Source organism: Cetorhinus maximus, chromosome 10 (genome assembly GCF_964194155.1).
Source record: "Cetorhinus maximus chromosome 10, sCetMax3.hap1.1, whole genome shotgun sequence".
NCBI classification, from domain to species: domain Eukaryota; kingdom Metazoa; phylum Chordata; class Chondrichthyes; order Lamniformes; family Cetorhinidae; genus Cetorhinus; species Cetorhinus maximus.
This window is the reverse complement of record NC_135888.1, coordinates 28,692,079-28,715,287: the sequence shown is the minus strand read 5'-3', so window position 1 is coordinate 28,715,287 and position 23,209 is coordinate 28,692,079. Positions and strand designations below refer to the sequence as shown.

The 23,209-nt window shown below is 45.3% G+C and overlaps 1 protein-coding gene across 1 annotated transcript in view; it reads right to left on the bottom strand.

The window, feature by feature from the left end:
• Positions 1-23,209, bottom strand: part of akna (AT-hook transcription factor) — a 201,691-nt gene that overhangs the window by 103,956 nt on the left and 74,526 nt on the right. The window contains exons 4-5 of the mRNA XM_078550276.1: positions 11,423-12,696; positions 8,759-8,833 (exon numbers count right to left, since the gene is read on the bottom strand). Coding sequence (XP_078406402.1) covers positions 8,759-8,833; positions 11,423-12,696 — 1,349 coding nt within the window. The remainder of the gene's footprint in view (positions 1-8,758; positions 8,834-11,422; positions 12,697-23,209) is intronic.

Sequence of the window (23,209 nt, the reverse complement as noted above, 5' to 3'; positions counted from 1 at the left end):
CCCCCCCCTTATAGCTTGGGGCACATGTTAGTTATATGGAAGATAATAGGGCATTGAAGAAGAATGGAATATTTTCTCATTCTTTATAGGGAACTACTGCAAGTTAGGTATGGCATGAGTTAAATGCATAATCAAGCTCTCCTACACTGCTCAACAAATACCTCCAATGCATCAAGGTGGCATTTCTCACAGCAGCTATCCTGTGTTTCTCAGAGGGAGAGTACATTTTTACTGAATTGTTTCCAATTCTATGTGTAGACTTGTAGCAGATCTATCTTGGAATTTCTCTGACATATCGGAAAAAGCACATTCTTGGTCTAAACATATCCTAACCCGGAAAAGGATTAATACCATTCTTCGCAAGGGTACTTAGTTGCTATGAAACCCTAGGTGAATGCAAAACAAACAGTCAGCGTTAGCAACAGTTTAACATCCACTCAAGTTCAGACATGCCATCAGTGCTCCAAACGTTTGCCAACCTGTTTCCATTGCTTATTGATGAGTTCACAACAGTGACGGAGGGACTCTGCAAACATTCAAGCTGGACAAGCTCCCACATCTTTCCCAGGAACCTCCCATTCATTGTAAAGCATAATGAGCTGTGCAATACCAGCATTTCCAAGATGCTATGATTCTCCACAGCTTCTAACTGCATGCCTTCCTCCGCATGGCCATAACAATGGCCGGCATGTACACCCTTTCCACATGGTTTCTCGCACCTTATAATACAGACCCTATCCCGGACTTCTTGATCTGAATAACTACCTAATTTTCACCCTGTTTGATTACAATACCCTCATAGTACTAAACAGTATTATAATAATCCTAACACATTCTAGATTTATACAATCAGAAACTAAAATTCAACCTGAACCACAGGACTCAGATGTATGAAAAAGTGGAGGCTTAAAGGCTCAATCGTGAAATGATGTTGAAACTGTCCCATGAGCATCATTTTCAGAAGTTCCAGCACATTTATACCTGACTCGTAAGAATGGATTGCTAGTACCATGCAGAAATAAACTTATTAGCCTTTGCTGAGTAACCGTTGGTTACATACCACCATATGGAATGAGAATGGGTTAAGAATCAGCACACAAAGAATAATTCTGGCAAGGAAATTTGATTTTGCAGTTTGATATACAGAAATACAATTCATTGTTCACAGTTAAGTCTGGTTATGTCCACCAACTCCCCTGTTTCTGCGAGAGTAAATCTGAACTCACTCATATCAATAAAGAATGAGCTCCACTGGGGACACAATTGGTTCAAATTCCTAATGAAATGACTGTGCCAGAACCGTTCTCTGTGCCTCTGCTAAATTATTTTGCGACCCCACACAATCTGCTAGGGGATAGGTTTTTTTCAGAAGTGTCATTATCATTACAAGAAAGTGGACATTTGCATGGCATAAATAAGTACCCAGGTGCCATTACTGACAGGCTTTTTCAAGTGATTATTAAATACATTACATAATCATTTCACTATGCTGCAAAAACAGCCTTGATGCATGGTGTAAGAGAGTGCTGTACCGTAATACAAAGCTGTTGTAGCAGATCGAATCTCAAAATTTACTCCTGAAAAACGTGACAATCCCTTTAAAAAAAAAGAGTCTTCATGAAAGTTGTTTCCTAAACTTTTGGTGTTTGTTTCCTAAACACACACGCATATGAACACACATACACATACAAGCAAAACGTTTGCCAAAACAGATCACTGCAACACAAAAAGGACATTGCAGTAATGAAGCTCCTTTCCTTTGTCATTGATGAAGACAGTACTCATTTTAAAATGAGTACAATCTTGGAACAATGGGTGACATTGGTGTAGTTTTACTTTGGTTCATCAGAATTAGAGCCCTGTTAGCGTGTGCCATATAGGTCAATGACCTGCCTGGATTTTGTCTCTGTCGATGGTTACTCTAGGTGTGTCTGTCAAGAGAACTGTTTAAACAATTAAGACACTTAAGGCAGTCTTAAACACACCCATCCACAATGGGCTTGCAGCCACCATACATATTATACCTTATCATGAATATACAATGCTGCATAATGGAATGTTCCCTTCAGCCACTGACTGAGCAGGGTGAGAGGAGAGGGCAGGGCGTGTTTCTGGCTCTGCGGTGCCGTAGACTTCAAAAACCCCAGAAAGTCACTGCTCACTTTGTGCTGACAAACATCATAATACTGGTCTAATAAGCTTTATAAAGTTGATAAACTTTATGATACGTATATTCTGGCATTAGATATAAGCTTTCTGTCCAATGGCTGCAAATATTAAGAGGCATCTTAAAAGCACAGAGGACCCATTGAGGAAAATGGGCTACTTATCAGTCCAAGCAGAGATGAGAGAAAGCCATTAACCACCATGATCTACAGTCATTACCTTGGTCCCGGTTCATTCATGTTTCTGAGAGGAATCAGCCCAAATAAGCTGCTAAATACAGATAACTGGACACTGACGAAGATGGATTATCACAGCTTTCATGTTGACATCTTCAATTATGGAGAGCCTAAACAGTCACAACGGCTTTTACAGACTCCACAGTACGTCAGCTCCTTGCAGAAGGTCAAAATGACAACTTAATGCATTAACCCCTTCCAGCTGGCTAAATAGCACTATCACCCAGCAGATAGTGGGGCAGCTAGGAACAGCAGGTAAGAGTTTACATTAACTGAATTGAATGTGTCACATGAAACCAACTGCACACAAAAGAACACTGCAGCAGTTTATGCTGGAGTCGGTGCATTGAATGCAGAGGGAAGTGTACATCTGCTGGAGGTCCATGTATCAGGAGTGTGGGAGAGGATGGATATGAGGAGCTCTTTTAAAAGTTAACAACATGAGGGGCAAAGGCTGGTAGCCCCTTGAACAGGACTGAGAATAAAGTAGAGAATATAAGTGTTGACCACTTAATAGGACATGAGAAAGGATCTGGGCAGAAAGACTTCTTGCTCTGGGGTTGGTGGGAATGGCAGACAACATCCCCACTATATCCCGCCCCCCTGCAACCCCCACCTCCAGGTTGTGCAATGATGTTGAAAGGGTTAAAATCACAATTAATCTTGGTAACACTTGATATCCGGTGTGATAAAGAAAACAGATTAATTTTGTTGTTCATGTGACATTGAATGATCATGCATGTCACTCCTTCAGAAAGAAGAACTTATGACCTCTGTGCCTCCCAACGAGAGCAGAAATTCCTTCCAAAAAATGAAAAACATGTTAAGTTCCTCTCAAGAGATTTGTTACTATGAGTCAGCCAACATTCCCAAAGCTTTAACAAAAAATCCTATTGTAGTTTGATCACTATCCAGTCCGGACCCAAATATGCACAATGAAATTAGCCCCGAGTAGCAGAATGCGAGTTCCTTCTTTGCTGTGCAATAGTCCCAAGGACAGAATTTTCAGGTCTGCAGGCGGGTGCAATCTGCAGGCCTGGGATCGACCGGGAAACAGGCCGCTGCCCGTGATCGGCCCACGACCGCAATTTCACGCTGGTGGCCCAATTAAGGCCTGCCCAACGTGAAACGCGGCTCCACAATAGTCTGGAAGGGGTGGGATGGGCAGGGGCCTGTCAGCCGCAGGGTCACCACTGGAGACCCAGCGGTGGGTTTAACAATGGAACAGGCAGCCCCTCGAAGGCTGCTATGGAAGAATGTACCTGCGTTTTTAACAGTAAAGTTATGGAGTCAAGTGCGGCTGGAGGTGCCAGGCGGGAGGGGCAGGTTGGGTGGGCACTCACTCCTCACTTTTCAGATTAGCACCTCGCGGTCCTCCTGGAGGAGGCGGCTGCCAGGAGGGACATCTCTGTCCCTAGAGATGGGAGGAGGAGGACAACGCACCTCACGAAGAAAGCATGGGAGGAGGTGGTAGCGCAGGTCAGCACATATGGATGCAGTGCTGCAAGAGGTTCAATGACCTGCTGCAATCAGGAAGGGTGAGTACCATATTGGCATCAGTGTGCAGAAGTGTTAAGGGCTGGCAGACCCCCATAGAGCTTGGGGTTAGAGTCTGAGTGCCAATTGTCAATGACGCCGGAGCTGGCCAAGGGGGTGAGCCCTGACTTCTCGGACTGAGTGCCTTGCAGCTTGAGGGCTGCGACTCGGATGTGCCCTGCAAGGTGTTCCTCAGGTGAGGTTGACCAGGCTGCAATGGCGTTGCAGGTAGAGGGTGGAGTAATCAATGTTCCTCTGTCCTTTCAGGAGAAGACGAGCCATAGCCAATTGGAGAGGTCACGGACAGGCAGAGGCCCAGCTGACCTCTGGCTGCTGACCAGGTTCAAGCAGGACACCCATGAGCTGGAGAGCGGGCACACTCCACGTGCAACCGGGTGTGGAGAGACGGGGGTGCCAGATGGAGGCAAGAGTGCAGAGGTTAGCGTTTCGGATTGTGCAACCATTCTAGTGTGGTCTCTTAATTGATGGGAGCCTCAAACCTGGAGACCCCATTGATCACTGAAAGACAAAGATACCATAATGCAGATCTCCATTGTCTCACCAGGGTGCCTGGTATGCACAGTGAGTGTGATGACTTTAAGTAATGACATGTCCTTGTTCTCCTTTACATTCACCAGCGTGCACTCGCTCTCTGGACCCCGAAGGGCCACCCCTGATGCCAGAGGACCACCGGGCTTCATCTGCATCCATGTCACACCTGCTCTTTGAACCAGGCACCAGCGCAAATACCAGCACCTCAGTGGGCATTAGATTGTCGGCTACATTGTCAGTGTACATTGGTGAGGGCACTTCACACTCACTTGAGGTGCAGGCGGAGGCAGAGAGTGCCCAGGGCGCTGGCAGTCAGAGGACTGCTGGGGACCAGGACGATGCTGGGTCGAAGACAGATGCTGGACATCCAGTGGGATGTGTGGCATGATCTGGCAGGGATCCATGAGGGTCTGTGTGCCATGGTCTCCGTTATGAAGGAGTCCATGCTGAGCATGAGCACTATGTTGACCCTCATGGCTGAGCGCACTGCCTCCTCCATTGAGAGTGTGGTGACTCTCATGGAGAAGCAGCTCCAGGGACAGAAACAGGGGTTCCTGGGTTTGCGCTTGGACCTGCAAGTACTCACACAGGCAATGACCTCAGGTGGTCAGTGCCAGCGTGGGGGATGGATGAGGCACCCAGCATCCCAGCCAGGTGCCTGCCCACTACTGGTGAGCAGGGAGGTCCAGAGCGACCTCACATTGGCGCATGACCTGCTTGTCGTCTCTGAGGGCTCCTCTCAGGGTGTTCCGCATGACGATAGCAGCGCCTCCGCCAGTGACCGTGGTATCTGATGAGGCTGCAGTGACTGGGGAGATGCCAGCCATGGCACTGGCTGCTCCCTCCCTGGCAGGGCCAGCATAGGCTCCACTGGCCAGAGGATGACTGCCAAGGTCATCAAGGCCAACAAGACAGCAGAGTCAGCAGGCTGGCTCCAATGCCGCTGCCAGCGAGGTTGGGGGGCACCAAGATGCAGCTCTCACAAACGGAAGTTTAAGGCACCATGAGCACAAGAGGGACTGTTCACGGGTGACCTTCTGTTCAGTTATGTTTGGTGTATATGTCTACTGGTGTGGACATCACCACCAGTAATGGTCATGTCAATGTGATTTCAATGTGACAATAACATTAAATTTGCTTTTGATGTGATGGCCTGAGTATGCGTCACCTTTTACTTGTGGTGCAGGGTACACCAGTACTTAATGACTGGCTCTAAACTTTAATGCACAGGCACTGAGTGGACTTTGGGTTCACATGAAAGGGACATTTTGGACGTCCTGGATGGAGGCGGCAGCCCTGGCATGAGGTGGGAGTGATTATTTGGCAGCCGAGCTGAAGGAGCGTTCAAACAAGACATCCCTGCCTCCTTGGAGGTTACAGAAGTCTGCCTCCACGCCCTCAGCGTTCTCCTCATTGTGCTCCTCTTCTGACTCACTACTGGATTCATCCTCTGTGGCCTGTGCAGCTGTGTCAAGATCCTCTTCCTCCAGTGGGCTCCCCCTTGCCAGTGCCAGATGGTGGAGAGCACAGCATGAAACCACTATCAGTGATTCGCGCTCTGGGGGGTATTGTAGTGCTCCCCCCCAAACGGTCCAGGCATTGGAAGTGCATCTTCAGAAGATCTTTGGAGGCATGACTCCTATTATTACAGTGCACTGCTTCTGTTCTTGGGTGGTGGAGAGGCGTGATAAGCCATCTTTTCAATGGATAGCCCTTGTCACCCAGCAGCCATCCATCCAGTCGGGCTGGAGCACTGAATAGCCTTGGCACCCGGGAGTGTCTCATGTAAGCATCATGGGAGCTGCCAGGGTACCTCGCACAGACTTTCAGAACATGCATCCTATGGTCACACACTATCTGCACATTCATCAAGTGGAATCCCTTCCTGTTGACGAAGGCACCCAGCTGACCCACTGGAGCCTTGATGTGTGCAGTTAATGGCACCCTCGATGCGGGCGAACCCAAGAATCACTGCAAAGCCTCTGGCTCACTCAGCCTGGCTGGCCTCATCCGTACAGAAATGAATGAAAATCAATACCTGCCTGAACAGAGCTCCTGTCACCAGCTTGACACAACTATGGACAGCTGATTGGGAGACCCCACACAGATCCCCCACTGACCCCTGGAAAGAGCCAAAGGCATAGATGTTGAGGGCCACTGTAACCTACAGAGCCACTGGCAACTGCCGCACAGTTGAAGCTGATCTCAGGCCCAATCATCTGACAAATGGAGGTCACTGTCTCCCTTGAGAGGCAGAGCCTCCTTTAGCATTGCACCTCCGACATATTGAGGTAGCTGCATCGCTGCCTGTAATCCCTGGCAGCAGGATAGTGGCATCTTCTAAGACTCCTTCTGCCTTAGACTTCCTGCTGTCCCTGTGCCCCTTGAACCTGGGCCTCTCCTCCCACACGTCCCTCCCCTGGAAGCTGCATAGGGACACCTGGCCTCCCCTCGCTTCTGCCCCTCTCTCCCTCCTCAAAGGAGGTGCCACCAGCTGAGACCACAATCCCCATTACCAGGGTAAGAGAAGGCTGTCTGATACCTGGGAGGGTCCACATGGTCTGAATCCTCTGGGGTCCTTGGAGGCACCACGGAGTCCTGAAATGAAGCCTGGAAATGCTAAGGTTGAAGCCCCAAACAGAGATAAAACTGCCAAGTACCAATAAGCAACCAGCAGCAAACTATCTCCAAAACTCCTCACTACTCACACTGGCAATGCTACCAACCCTTTTTATCCCACCCTTGGATGAGGTTTCGCAAATTGTTGGCTATTCGCCTGCCTGTTTTGCCTGTGCGATGAGCGCAAAATCGCACGAGCAATGTGAAATCTTGGCTGATTGCCTTTTTAATTGCTTTAACTGGCCTCTTAATTGATGGCTGGCACAGCTCCGACACATGCAACCACACCCGCTGACCGAAATATCGCACGAGCGTGGGGTGACGTCGGGACGCTCGCCCTACGTCATCTCGCGCGATTTCACGTCCTAGCGGGTTCAGCCGCTCGCCCGCCCGATCAGTGTAAAATTCTGCCCCAAGTAAAATGAAGCCACACAATCTCAACCACTCTGAAATTGCCTCAAATCTGTAGCTCAATACTCACTTGCCAGATGCCTGTTTTTCAGGTGAGGAAATCCACTCCCATCCCCCACCACCACCCTCTCACCAACTGCGAGACTGTTAGGAAACAAAGGCTTCAGGGCCTTTTTCCAAACGAAGCAGAATGACTGCTCTTTACTGTCTATTCCTGTGTCTCCCAGTACAGAAAGCCTCTCCACACCTGCTCCAGAGTAGGTGAGTGTTAAGCAGCATTGCTGCCAGGAAAATTCATTTCAAATTGAATATTGATTGTCACCAAACCCCATATTTAGGGTAGAAAAAAATGTATTTATTATATATTACATAGAATCTACAGCTATTTGGCGCAGCTGGTTCATACCAGCATTTATGCTCAAAACAAACCTTCATCCAAACTTATCAGCATATCCTTCCATTCTCTTCTCCTTCCCGTTTATCCAGTTTCCTTTTAAATGTATGCATGTTACGCACTCAGCTACTCCTTCTGGTAGTGAGTTCTAAATTCTTATCACTTGGTGGTTAAAGTAGATTTTCCTGAATTCCCTTTTGGATTTATTGGTGACTATCATACATTTATGACCTTAGTTTATATTACGCAACCACTGAATAAAAGGAAATGCTTGCATAATGGGTCTAAATTTCTGGCTTGCAAGCCACAACTTCTGAATTAAAGTGTTTCCTTCATGCACTAGCATGTCAGCTGTGGATCAGTTTGTGGCACTTTTGCCTCTGCATCACAAGGTACCAGGTTCAAGTCCCAGTCCAGACAAAAAAAACAAAGGCTGACACCCCAGTGTAGTACTGACAAAGTGCTGCACTGTCAGAGATGCCACCTTGCGGATGAGACGTGAAACAGGCCCCATCCTCCTGCTCGGCAAGGGGGGTTGCGGTGTAAAAGATCCCAGGGCACTATTTCAAAGAAGAGCAGGAGAGTTACCCGCAATGTCCTAGCCAATGTTTATCCCTCAATCAACATCACAAAAGAACAGATTATCTCTGGTCATTATCACATTGCTGTTTGTGGGAGCTTGCTGTGTGCAAATTGGCTGCTGCATTTCCTACATTACAACAGTGACTACACTTCAGAAGTACTTCATTGGGTTTAAAGCACTTTGAGACATCTGGTGGGTGTCAAAAGTATTATATAAATTCAAGTCTTCCTAATTTGTCATTTGGTTTTAGTATCTTCCTACCTTAGCCCCAATCCGCAATCTATCAATGGTATTTTCTGCTTCAGCATATTTGGTTAGGAGTCGACGATAATCCTCCTGTTAAGAAGAAAAATTCAAGTGATTGTGGTTCACTGATGCCCTATGATTGCCTCATACATCAAAGGTGGCAGAAAGTAGAGGAGAGCTGGAACTAAATCACGGGTGACTGGTAGGCTTTACACATCTCAGACAGGTGTACAAAGGTTCAAAAACATTTGATAAAATGCTTTTTTGAGCCAATTTCTGGCAAACAAAATAAAATGGGAAGCAGTGATGAAATGTGAGCAATAACTTTAGCAAGGGCATCATTATGACATAACATGATTAATAACCTAAGCCAACTGGGGGGCTTGCTAAAAGCATAGAAAAGTTACGGCACAGAAAGAGGCCATGCAGCCCATCGTGTCTGCGCCAGCCAAAAAATAAAAAAACTAGCTGCCCATTCTAATCCTACCTTCCAGCACCCGGTCCATAGCCTTGCAGGTTACAGCACTTCAGCTGCAGATCCAGGTAACTTTTAAATGAGTTGAGGGTTTCTGCCTCCACCACCAAACCAGAAAGTGAATTCCAAATACCCACCACCCTCTGGGTGTAGAAGTTTTTCCTCACTAATCCTTCTACCAATCACTTTAAATCTGTGCCCCCTGGTAATTGACCTCTCTACTAGGGGAAACAGAGCATCCTTGTTGACTCTATCTAGGCCCCTCACAATCTTGTGCACCTCAATCAGGTCACCCCTCAGCATCCAAGGAAAACAACCCCAGCCTATCCAATCTTTCCTCATAGCTACAATTTTCAAGCCCTGGCAACATTCTTGTAAATCTCCTCTGTACTCTCTTAAGAGCAATAATATCCTTCCTCTAATGTGGCGACTAGAATAGTACACAAAAGTCCAGTTGTGGCCTAACTAGCATTTTATACAGCTCCATCATTACATCCCTGCTTTTGTATTCTATACCTTGTCCAATAAAGGAAAGCATTCCATATGCTTTCTTTACCACCTTACCCACCTGTCCTGCCACCTTCAGGGACCTGTGGACGTGCACTCGAAGGTCTATCACTTCCTCTACCCTTCCCAATAACCTCCCATTTATTGTGTCTTCCCTAGCTTTGTTTGCCCTCCCCAAATGCACTACCTCACACTTCTCTGGACTGAATTCCATCTGCCACTTTTCTGCCCACTCAACCAAACCATTGACATAATTCTGGAGTCGACAACTATCCTTTTCACTATCAACTACAAGGCCAATTTTTGTGTCATCTGCAAATTTCCCAATCATGCCTCATTTAAGTCTAAATCATTAATATATATAACAAACAGCAAGGGACCCAACACTGAGCCCTGTGGAATGCCACTGGAAACTATTTTCCATTCACAAAAACACCCATCAACCATTACCCTTTGTTTACTGTCGCTGAGCCAATTTTGGATCCAACTCACCACATTCCACTGTGTCCCATGGGCTTTTACTTTTCTGACCAGTCTGCCATGTGGGGCCTTGTCAAATGCCTTACTAAAATCCATGTAGACAACATCCACTGCACTACCCTCATCAATCCTCCTTGTTACTTCCTCAAAGAAATTGTTCTTGGTGATAAGAATGGAAAAATGTGTGACCCATTCTTGAGATGTTCCACTGTTAACTGTACTTATTTATCATGCGTTAGACAAAAGTAACAAATATGTTTATGGCTTCATTTGCTCCCTAATATATTGATGAAAAGTCATTTCTGGGCACTCAATGCAAAAACATTGATCTTAAGTAGCACTTAAAAATTCTCGGGTAGAAAATGGTGAATGGAAAGAAATATCTACTGGGAATACTTCAGTGCAGTACTAAGGGAGTGCTGCAGTGGCAGAGCTGCCTTCTCTCAAAGACCCTATCAGTCTTCTCAGTTGAATGCAAAGATTCCATGACACTATTTCAAAGAAGAGCAGGGGCATTCTCTCTGGTGTCCTGGCAAATATTTATCCCTCAAACAACAACTAACAGCAAATTATCTGGTTATTATCACATTGTTGTTTGTGAGATTTTGTTGGACATAAATTGGCTACCACAATTCCTACAATACAACAGTGACAACACTTTTATCAGCCATGATTGAATGGTGGAGCAGACTCGATGGGCCGATTGGCCTAATTTCTGCTCCTATGTCTTATGGTCTTACTTTTAAAGTCCTTCAATGACTGTAAAAAAAAACTTTGGGGGCATCCTGGATTGTGAACAGTGCAAGTCTTTCTTTTCTCCTTTCATAATGTGGTTGGAAATCGAACATCAAACTGCTTTATTACCTCATTTTACCCAATACTCAGACTGGGTTGTTTTTCAACTGATCAAAGTCAGCTTATCAAATGGCCTTCAGTATTCTCCTAATGTTAATCTGTTTGAAACAAAAACAGAATTACCTGAAAAAACTCAGCAGGTCTGGCAGCATCGGCGGAGAAGAATAAAGTTGACGTTTCGAACGTCAACTTTATTCTTCTCCGCCGATGCTGCCAGACCTGCTGAGTTTTTCCAGGTAATTCTGTTTTTGTTTTGGATTTCCAGCATCCGCAGTTTTTTTGTTTTTATCTCTGTGTTAACCTGTTTGACCCAGATTCGCTCCAGAAACGAAGCTAGCAATACTATCTTTCATTCTGATTACCTGTAGTTGATAAACTATTTCCGTTGCTTGCTGTGGCGACTCGAATTCTCCCACCACCTTTACTCCGGGAGGTGTCGGAGTGATCAGGGAACATTCGTTGCTGCTTTGCAGCACTTGCCGGACAATCTCAGCGGGAGAGTGAAGTAGAAACTGAGAATCATTTCTGTTGCCCTTCAAGGTGGTACTTTTCCTCCTGGGTTTCTGATAGGCTTGCTCATCCTTAGGAAATTTAACTCGTGGCTCCACTTTTGAGAAATCTGGTAGTGGGTAATTAAGTTGACCTCGGCCGTACATTGATGTTTCTGAAGTTATCTTTCTTGATAAAGGCTTGGATGGATTGCTTCTTGAAGTTCTTACATTAATTGCTGTCCTTTGGAGAGTCGGTGTTACGATTTGCCTGTTTGCTTTAGAATTCTGATCATTGTTATCCTTTAAAATATGTGGTTTACCAAGGGTATGAGGATATGTTTGCTGGTTAGTTAATTTAGCTTGTTTATTAGATGCTGCTTTATTGAGCTCAGATGTGCTGCTTTTATTTTTTTGCCTTTCATTAGCAGATCCAGAATTCTGATTTCCTTTTGTTAAACCCTTTCCTTTGTTTGAAAACCTACCCAGCGACTCTTCAACACTGTCAGTACATGATGATTCTGGAATGGTCTCAGCCTCAATATCTGGGCCACTTGCTAGGTCTTCAACTGATAGGTGTCTTAGCAATTCCTGATTAAAATGCAACATTGTGTAATTAAATGAAGAGTTGTCCTGCTTCTCCTTTCTAACCTCACTGTCAGATCCTATTGCCTTGTTATTATGGGACAATTCTAACACATCTACTTTATTGGAATAGGTAGCTTCAAAGTCCTCAGAATAACAATCCTGTGCTACTAGACTGGAAACTTTACCCTGAGTTTTTGAGTAGTTAATGCTCTCATCAGAATGATCAGAAAGTTTATCTGCATGGTCCCGTATACTTGGTACTGAAAAATCATCCCCACGATCCAATATACTTTGTGCCTTGTTATATACTTCATATCTGCGCCATGGGTCTCTCAGTGGGCTTGGGAGTGTTTCCTCAATTTGCTCATCATATGGCAAATCAGAGTACTCCTCAACACTATCCTCCTCCTTGCTGGTACTGGCTGCATTTTGAACCAGAAAGCTCCCCTGCTCCTTTTCGTCTTCAGTCATGTCAAGCTGATAGTCTCTTTCAGGATGCCAATGAGGTTTTGAATCATGATGATTGAGAATCCCATCTTCCTCTTGTGGTTCTGATTCATCTAGGAATTGAAAAAGTATACTGTAAGAGCAAACCAAAACATAGAGTTGGGGCTCATTTTGACTTTACACTAGAGTGCAAAACGTGCACTTTCAGCTTGACTACCTGTTAAACATTCCTCAATAGAAGCAAAAACAAGAGAGGCGTTTAACTGGTAGCTGAACTGATACTAGGCCTTTTACAACATCAACTAAGCCAAAACGATCCCTCATTGTGTTTGCCAGCAACAATATGACATTTGTATCTTTCTAAACAATTCAAAATGTTTTGCACTGTACCAATACCAACTTAGACTATTATGTATGACAAAAATATAGAAGTTACTTACAAAAATTGCAAAACTTGTTTCCCATGGGAAGAGACATGGAGCTGGATTTTCAGTGCGGGGTTGGGAACTGGACACCCAGATGAATTCTGGGTCCTCAACCCTGCGTCCATGCTGTGTTCCTCTCAGATGCTATTTTTAAAGCGACATGGCCTAATCAGCCAGGAGGCAGGTTTGGTGCCCAGTTAGAAAGTACTGACGCCCTCCAGGAGGTGGGAGCTACCTGCCTGGCACCAGCGGCAAAGGCGGGCAGCAGCCATGCTGTGTGCAGCCAGTGCCTTGCTGATTAGAGCAGGTAGCTCCTTGAGGTGAAACGTGGTGGAAAGCAGCCATGGGCGAGAAAGGTAGAAACATTAAATTTAATGGACCCATTAAAAATGAATAGAAAGCAATTTATCAGGGTCCTGTGGCAAACCTGATACTTAGGTTCATGGAGAAGATTGGGCTTGCCAGTATGACGTTTCGAAATTCAAATCTTGAACTGACAAGCCCTTCACAAGCTCCTGAATGAGCTTAACTGCTGGCAAGCTCATTTCCCGCTCCCTTTCCCCCACTGACCCTTCCAAAATCCCAGGACGAGCTCCAGGACCACTATCTTTAACTCCCACCCACACTGGGTCCTGTTCCCCATGGGCCTTTGAAAATCCAGTCCAAGGAGAGAGAATTATGGTCGGCATGAAGACCTCCATACGGTTAAGAGCCATTTTCAGTAAGATTTACTTGAGTCTTTGGTCAGTCACTAAAAAAGTAATTTCAGACACCAATGGGTGCAGATTCTAAACAAGTCCACATGTTGGTAGATTTGAATGAACAAAGCCTCCATAGGGGTCAATAAATTCATTCCAGCCTTAACATCACATACACCATAAATGGAGCACATCAGTCTGAACCACCTCTTGTGTAATTGACTTTACCAGATACTTCCTCTCTGTTTTCCTGTACTGATTATTGTAATGTTACAACATCCGCTTCCACGTCCTCTTAAGCTAACAGAATTTGCTTCAGCAGGCAGAAGGAAGGGGGTTAGTTCACATGTCTTCCTCAAGCTGCATCCACAGCTTGTACATTCTTTTGAAAGGGGTCAAGCAGGTAATTCACCCACACCTAACAGTATTGTGCGATTATGCTTTGGTGCAGCTGCTCTACTACATTGTCTTCAATTTTTACATACTGTAATCTTGTTATACACAACTGGGCACTTTGAAAATTAATAGAAGTCCAATGGCATCCCACAATTGTTAATAATAGATAAAGGAAGGGGTTTGTAGTTAGGTTTTTTTTTAGAAAAGCGTAGGAACAAGAATGCATTAATAACAAAAAAAAACATGGAATTCAAAAAGCAAATTTAGTTCTCCAAGCTTCTTTCTTCTACTAGTCAAACATAAGTAGTTCGATCATAGGTTCCTTGTGGTGCTCAACGGTTTGATTGATCTGTGTTTGTTTGTGTTGTGTTCTCTAATCTGTGTAGTTGTACTTGGTTGCTTAAGCCTATGAGTGGAGCTAGAGAGCTAATTAAATGGAGAAGCTGCCAGAAAAAGACCTGGGTTCTGGCTCGCACCATGAGCTGAACATTATGATCTACGGGGATGGGAGGGAATCTGGCCTGGAAGTGAATGGCTCGCTGACTCTTGCCCCTGCTGTTCTAGGACATCTGATAATACGGCAGTCCACCAATTAGCAGTTGCTGCCCACAACTTTTCTGGAAGGTGATCTGTCCACCCAATAGGGCTTAGAGGGCACTGAGCTGGCAGGCCGTAACCCAGAAGGAGGTCATGGCCACTAAACTAAAGGGACACCTGTCATGGGACTGTGTCAGATATACCAAGGGTAGGAGCTTTACTTAAGGAAGAAGATTTTGGTGCTGTGTATAAATATTTGCAAGCATTGACATAGGTGAATTTTTAAATATTTTTGACTATTTTCACAGAGGGGCAGAATTAAGCACCTTTCGGAGGGAAGGCACAGCCATGGAACAGATTTTAAGCATCACCAAGATGAAAATAGGGACATATGGAGCAGCTGACTGAAAACTATCTTTTTCTCTCGATAGATGGCCGAGAGAAGGGAGACAGATGATGGGGAGGGAAGAAGAACTAGGATGGCCCCAAGGTTCAATGACAACTCCATGTGAGCTGTCCTCCAGGCTGCAAGTAATAGTTGGGGGTTATTCATGCCTGCTGATGGAAAGGGAAGACCTCCCGGTATAACCAGAGCAGCCTGGATGGAGGTTGCAGCAGAGGTCAGCAGTCTTGGGATCATTCGGAGAACCTGGACTCAATGTTGAAAAAAGCTCAATGACCTTCTAAGAGATTCAAGGGTGAGTAAGTCTCCACTGTGGGCATGTGTGTACATGAAAGGTCATGGGAAGACTTGATCTGGATAATGCCTTGTAAACTGTTCAGAGCTGTGAGGCAACATGATGCACAAATGCCACTGAACGTGGCCTGAGGCCTATAAAGGGGTGGCATTGGGGGTTCGGGTTGAGGTGCGGAAGGCACACAGGCTATTGTCTGCTAATCATTGTGCAGCCTTTGGAGTTCCCACGAGGCATAAGCGTGAAGGAATGAGTGTACCTGAGAATCTAAATCATCGCACTGTCACACTTTATTGCAGGAGAAACAGGACCACAATACCTAGGAGAGGGGCAAGACAGGAGGTGGTGTTGCCAACATGATCATCCTCACACTGCTGGAGGAGGTGGTTTTGAAACTTGCAGCGAATCACTAGAACCGTCCCAGAGGTGGGATTGGAGCAAGGCCTCAGGGTGATGAGAGAACGAGAGGCATTATCTACAGATGAAAGGGAGAGGTGTTAAGAGGGATAAGGGTGCATGATGCCTGGTATGCTGTTATGAATGACCATTGATGGCATATGCATTCAGAGGGTTTCTTGGATAGTGGAGGAAATAGTGTCTGCATTCAAGAAGTTGTTAAATGCTAGCAAAAGGGCAATACCTCACTCTGAATGTAGTACTGCCATATTTGAAAGTTATGTCTTCACACACACCAGGAACGTGGAGAATGGCCATAACTCATCTCTTTTTTGTCTCCTGTGCAGGTGAACCATCGACTGCTGTGACTGCAAGCCCTGACGCACTCACACAAGCCTCTGAGGATAAAGAGGAAACCTTGGAGGGCACATCCTCTCCCCGCACTAAGCACCGCTGCACGTAGGCAGAGTTTCACACCTCAGAGTAAGGGCAAGCACAATCCAGTGAGGGCACTTCACAATCGCACATGCAGCTGCCAGACAGTGTGATGGAGCAGGCCTCTGCAGTCACAGGGGTGTTCATGGTGATCCAGATAGAGTCCCAGTCAGATGATGAACCTTTGGAGTAGTCTGTAAGGCAGCAGATGCTCAATGAGGTGCAAGGTGCTTGGAGATAGCAGAGATACCAGAGGGGTGCGTGCTCTGGCACCTCTGGAGGTGTCTATTCAGGTCATGAGCACTGCAATATCCCACTCTACAGAGCACATGGCTTCCTCCATGGACAGACTGACGACTGTTTTGGAGAGTTAGACCCAGCAGATTGCAGAAGCAATCATGGGGATGTGCACTGACCTGCACCCCATCACCATGGCTCCGTGCTCAAGGGCCCAGAGCCAGGGCGATAGGTGAGTGGGAGCCTGGACACACAGCTAGCTCCTGGTGCCTCTCAGCAAGGCAAGGAGGTCCAATTGGTCCTCAAGAAGGAGGCTGAGCATCAGCTGCTGCCATTTGGAAGCACTTTTCAGGGTGCTTCTGATGGGGGCAGCCTCTCCTCTGCCACTCTGCCATTGGCACAGTTATTCTGAAGTGTCGTGATGACAGAAGGGCTTCCTGACACTCTGCAGAAGACCTCCACTGCGACGGGATCCTCATGGCCCCACCCACATAGAGGACGCCTGCTGAAGTCATCCAGGGCAAGGGGGAAAAGGGGTCAGCAGCTTCTCTCCAGTTCAGCTGAACGCGAGGGGGGAGCACCATGCAATGGCACATGGAAGAGATTGAGAAAGACTCCACAGTAGTCAAATTTTAATGCACATGGATGCGTTTAGGTTTTGTTTCCTTGACAAGGGACAAGGAGCCCAGTGGCCATATGCAATTAAATGACGTGTTTCATAGCCACCATGCAGAGGTGGAGTGGATTACTTCTGGCCTGAGAAATTGCAGGGAGATTAGATCCATGCAGAATTATGTGAAGGTGTGCTAAGTTGCAAATAGAGTTACAGTGATTGTGCTGAAATGACTTTTGGAACTGTGGAGATGGGATGGAAGAAATGTGACAGGTGTATTGGCAATGCAGAGGCCTTGAATGCATGAGGTACTGGAAATTCTGCATTATTAAGGCCTCATGTGTGTCTGTTATGGCCACCCATGCGCTCCCGTACAGGTCCTTGCACTTCTCCGTTTGGTGGCTCTCCCGCGTCCTCATCAATATCATCAATGAATTGACTGATTTCTAGTGGCTCCTGTTCCTCCAGGGCATCCCCTCCCTGTTGTGCAGAGCGCAGCACACAATGACCATCAGTGACAGTCTGGGTGGAGCATACTGCAATGCTCCTCCTGATCTATCCGGGCATCGGAACTTCATCTTCAGGAGGGCAACTGTCTGTTCTATGAAGGCCCTAGTTGTATCGTGGCTGTTGTTGTACCTCCTCTCCGCGTCTGTCTTAGGAACCCTCACTGTCATCATGAGCCATTTCTTCAAAGGGTAGTCCTTGTCACCCAGCAGCCATCCATCCAGGATATCAGGACCGATAAACATATCTGGCACCTGAAAGTTCCTGAGAATGTAAGAGTTATGGCTGCTGCCCGGGTACCAAATGCAGACCTGCATAATTCTTTGATGGTGGTCACATGTTAATTGCACATTCAGAGAGTGATAGCCCTTTCTGCTTATATATGTGCAGGGCTGGCTTGCTGTTGCCTTTATGGTGACATGCATGCAGTCTATCATCTCTGAACCCTGGAGAACCCATCGCAGCAAACTCACTGGCTGGTTCAAATTAACTGTGGCAGTCCATAGTGAATGCTATATATTGACCTGCCCATCTGAACATTACATTGGTGAAGACCTTTCTGCAGTGGTGGGCAGCAGGCTGCATTTTTCCACTGAGGTCCCCATGCACAGCCTGAAATGATCCAGATGCAAAAAAAAAAAAATTCAGCACGACAGTGACCATCAGGGCAACTGGCATTGGATGATCCCCCATGCAGGTGGAAGCGATCTCCGCAATCATCATCTAACATAGAGAGATTACTGTGGCTCTTGACAGTCTGAGCCTGCTCCGGCACTGTGTCTCAGACATTTGAAGGTAAGTCATTCTCACCCTGTATACATGACGGGGAGGATAAGGCCCCCTTTCATGCCTCCATGGTTGCAGCATCCTGCCCTCAGCAGCCCCTTGCTCGTGGCAGGTCAGGCACCCGCATTCAAGTCACGTACCTCCTGCCCCTGACGATCTGGCCTGGTCCCTCTCCTTCCCATTCTCCTCCTCCTCCTTCTCCTCCTCAGTGAAGGGTGTGTCTCCCATGCAGACCACTATCCCCGCGTTGCTCAAAGCATACAGGCTGAAGTGCAGATGAGGCACTAAGTGCACAAGTCTGCAGGCAACTTTCAGGATTATAACACCTATAAAGGACACTGAATACACACCTTCCAAGAATCACAACTCACAGTAGGCTGGACTGCAGAAACCAAACACTGAACCCAACTGCAGCCTTTAAACCTGCCCTGACAAGCAGCCATGGAATAAAACAAGTTACCCATCTGGCATGTTTCCCACACCCAGAACCTATTAATGCATTCAACACATATTACTGCTAATGAATGCAAGTACCCATTAATTGACTATTTGGATATGGTGAGCAGGCTCCCAATTCCTAGGGTGGCCTGCCCACCATATTATTGCTTTCTGGCGAGGTGGTGTTGGGAACGCAACCTGGCATCATCACACTGGATATTACATCGCTGTGGGTGCGGAGTAATCCTGTTTTTGGAGCGTATTATTCAGCCCCATGTGTAAAAAATCCTGTAAGTTCTCAGATGTTTTAAAGTATTGTAAATAAATATGTTGTAGATTTGGAATTAGTGTCATCTCTGCATTGCTCTAAGATAAATCAGACATCTAAGATATAGAGCAACCTGGCAAATACATAACACATCTCATTTATTTAATCTTTCAACAACATTTCTGCAATATTTCCCCTGACCCAACAAAGACTCTGTAATATCTGCCTGCACTTACACTTTGATGTTTTAAGCCTGGCAGGTTAATTTTTACACCTAACAGTTCTTTAAGTCTAGAAGAATAGAAGACATTGCTTTGAACTGTGTATCTAACCTTGTGCCTTCAGTTTCAACACTGATCAGATATTCCTGCTCCTTTCTGAATTTACTGTTCTGATGAGGAATTTTTTTACTTCATAAAGAAACATTGTTAAATCACACAATGGATTGTGTTGGAGAGTACATGTGAATGGGTTCTCAGCAGAAAATTATTCTGTGGTATTTGTGGAGTTTTAAGCATTATTACTGAGGAACTAACTGTTCCCTACAATTTGTAAATCAGATGATCAAGACCAATTTTCCCTCTTTAAGGGGAAACATTTCTCAGTTGCAATGCAAAGAAAATGAGAAGCTTATTCTCAATTCAAAGCAGCCAGGACTCAGTAAGCTGAGAGAAAGTCTGGTTCTGTGCTGCTGACAATACTTTTACTAATGCAAATATTTTAATTCCAATAGTTAATTGCTTATAGGCTTTACGTTGATATCTAAGGATTTGAGCTAAATCTTTAGTCTGCTCTTATTGTGTTTGTTTTCCTCCCATTACTTCTGGAGTTTCCTCTGTTATTGTACTCACATGAAAGCTTGTAATTTATCTGAGACCATATTTTATTCCTAGCTTGCGTTGGGAGGGTATTGGTTACAGAACAGTATATCTTAAAGAAGTCTTCTTCGTCATCATTAGGTTAACTGTAAGTCTTTATTAACTACTAGAACTATTTACACATGTCCAGTCAAGGGTACAGGCTAGGAACTATCTCCATGTTTAGGTCTTTACACGTCTCTGCTCAACGCCACGCTGACCCCTAGGTGTGGGTCATGTGCCTTCTTACCTCACTGTGTGGGCAATACTGTACTCAGTCCCACATTAACCCTGTGTGTGCTAGACCTTACACTCCAGTTTGGTTCAACACGAGTCTATTAAATAGTACATAATAGCTCGGCAGAGCGGTTTCTAGAAGTATTCAAACCACAAATTAAATTTCAGTGCCTGGATATCTCAGCTTGAGCCTGCTCAAGTCAAATAGCTCCATTACTCGTATGTAAAAAAACGGCAAAAACAACAACTTGCATTTAAATGGTTCTTTAACGTAGTAAAATGTCCCAAGGTGCCTTCACAGGAGTGTTTTCAAACAAAGGTTAACCCTGAGCCACATGAGGAGATATTCGGACAGATGACCAAAAGAACTATGTTAAAGGAGGATAGAGAGACTGAGAGGCAGAGAGGTTCAAGGGAATTCCAGGGCATGGTCACCAATGATAATGCAATTAAGGTCAAGAGGCCAGAGTTGGAGCAGTGCAGACATCACAAAGGTTTGTGGGGCAGAAGGAGATTACAGGGATGGGGGGGGGGGTGGTGAGGCCATGGAGGGATTTGAAAACAAGGATATGAAAATACATCATGAACTGTTTGCTTCGGGTTGCTCCCGATAAACTCTGGAGGAAGCCGAATAGTTCAGTATGAACTCTGCTAATGTGTTTACAGCTGAAAACTATCATTTGAATTACTTCTTCTTGGTGCACTTTTGGACAATATGTTTTCTGTTTCATGTTGTTATTTATACTAGACTTCAATTTAAGCCTAGTAATGACTGAAACTCTAATTGCAAAAAGCATTTTCTTTTTATTTAGTTTTGGAGGGATTCTGAAAAATAAACACTAGCAGCTTTTATAATATCCAGTCCTTCATAGCCAGACTTGCAATCTCAAGCTCGTCATTGGCAAATTGCTTGGTCTGTAACTTAAAGGTGTTAAGTCAAGCAGAATGGCTCCAGAATGTATTCCCTGCTGGCCAGGGACAGCCAAAGTTGATCCAATTGTACCATTTTTGAATTAAATCAATTCCGTGTTGCTACAACTGATTCTGACATCTGTTTAAACTGATTAGCTGTTGACAGAGAATACCCCAAGGGGTCTCTGCTAGTCCACCCAGAACTCAAAAGCAAATTAGGCCAGGAAAAAGCTGCCAGCATGACTACATAGATTTTAAAAAAATACACATTCATATATATACATAAAATAAACTAATTTTAGCGTTGTCTGAATCCATATAAATGTTTGGGCTGAGGCCTTGTTTATTTTAGTATCATAAATGTATGCATAAACTGTGCAATGACATAGATGCATATCAGTAAAGTATGTCAGCTTCCCATAGATTGTAGGATTTGAGGTTTAATACATGGAAAAAGGAAGGTTTCCCTGGGAAATGTTTCTTAACAAAGGCAAATTGTTGGTAGTCAAAAAGTGTACAGACTAAAAAAGTGCAATGATGGTTCCTCCACTCGTTTAATCGATGAAAATCTAAGCTGTCTGTTCTATGCTGAGTTAGCTGCAGTTAGGATGCTACCATTAGCTTTGGCTTCCTACTAAAACACAGCCAAGGTTAACTTTTCTGTTTGCTATCAAGTGACATCATAAATCATGAATGAGTTATGATCTTAAGCACTATGCCAACATTTTCATTGAGATTGGAGGAAAATGTTGTTCCATTGTTTAAGAAGGGTAGCAGGGATAATCCAGGAAATTACAGGCCGGTGAGCCTTACGTCAGTGGTAGGGAAATTATTGGAGAAGATTCTTCGTGACAGGATTTACTACCATTTGGAAACAAATGGCGTATTAGTGAGAGGCAGCATGGTTTTGTGAAGGGGAGGTCGTGTCTCACTAACTTGATCGAGTTTTTTGAGGAAGTGACAAAGATGATCGACGATGGAAGGGCAGTGGATGTTATATACATGGATTTCAGTAAGGCCTTTGACAAGGTCCCTCATGGCAGACTGGTACAGGAGGTAAAGTCGCACGGGATCAGAGGTGAGCTGGCAAGATGGATAAAGAATTGGCTTGGTCATAGTAGACAGAGGGTAGCAGTGGAAGGGTGCTTTTCTGAATGGAGAGCTGTGACTAGTGGAGTTCCGCAGGGATCAGTGCTGGGACCTTTGCTGTTTGTAGTATACATAAATGATTTGGAGGAAAATGTAACTGGGCTAATTAGTAAGTTTGCAGATGACACTAAGGTTGGAGGAGTTGCAGATAGTGAAGAGGATTGTCAAAGGATACAACAGGATATAGATCGGTTGGAGACTTGGGCTGAGAAATGGCAGATGGAGTTTAATCCGGACAAATGTGAGGTAATGCATTTTGGAAGGTCTAATACAGGCAGGAATTATACAGTAAATGGCAGAACCCTTAAGTGCATTGACGGGCAGAGGGATCTGGATGTACAGGTCCACAGGTCACTGAAAGTGGTAATGCAGGTGGATAAGGTAGTCAGGAAGACATATGGCATGCTTGCCTTCATTGGCAGGGGTATTGAGTATAAAAGCTGGGAAGTCATGCTGCAGCTGTATAGAACCTTGGTTAGGCCACACTTGGAATATTGCGTGCAATTCTGGTCGCCACATTACCAGAAGGATATGGAGGCATTGGAGAGGGTGCAGAGGAGGTTTACCAGGATGCTGCCTGGTCTGGAGGTTATTAGCTATGAGGAGAGGTTGGAGAAACTCGGATTGTTCTCACTAGAGCGATGGAAATTGAGGGGCGACTTGATAGAAGTTTACAAAATTATGAGTGGCATGGACAGAGTAGATAGTCAGAAGCTTTTTCCCTGGGTGGAAGAGTCAATTACTAGGGGACATAGATTTAAGGTGAGAGGAGAAAACTATAGAGGATATCTGCGGGGCAAGTTTTTTACGCAGAGGGTAGTGAGTGTCTGGAATTCGCTGCCAGAGGAGGTGGTGGAAGCAGGTACGATAGTGATGTTTAAGAGGCAGCTTGACAAATACATGAATAGGATGGGAATAGAGGGATACGGACCCCGGAAGTGCAAAATGTTTTAGTTTGACAGGCAATATGATCGGCGCAGGCTTGGAGGGCCGAAGGGCCTGTTCCTGTGCTCTACTTTTCTTTGTTCTTTGAAAACGAG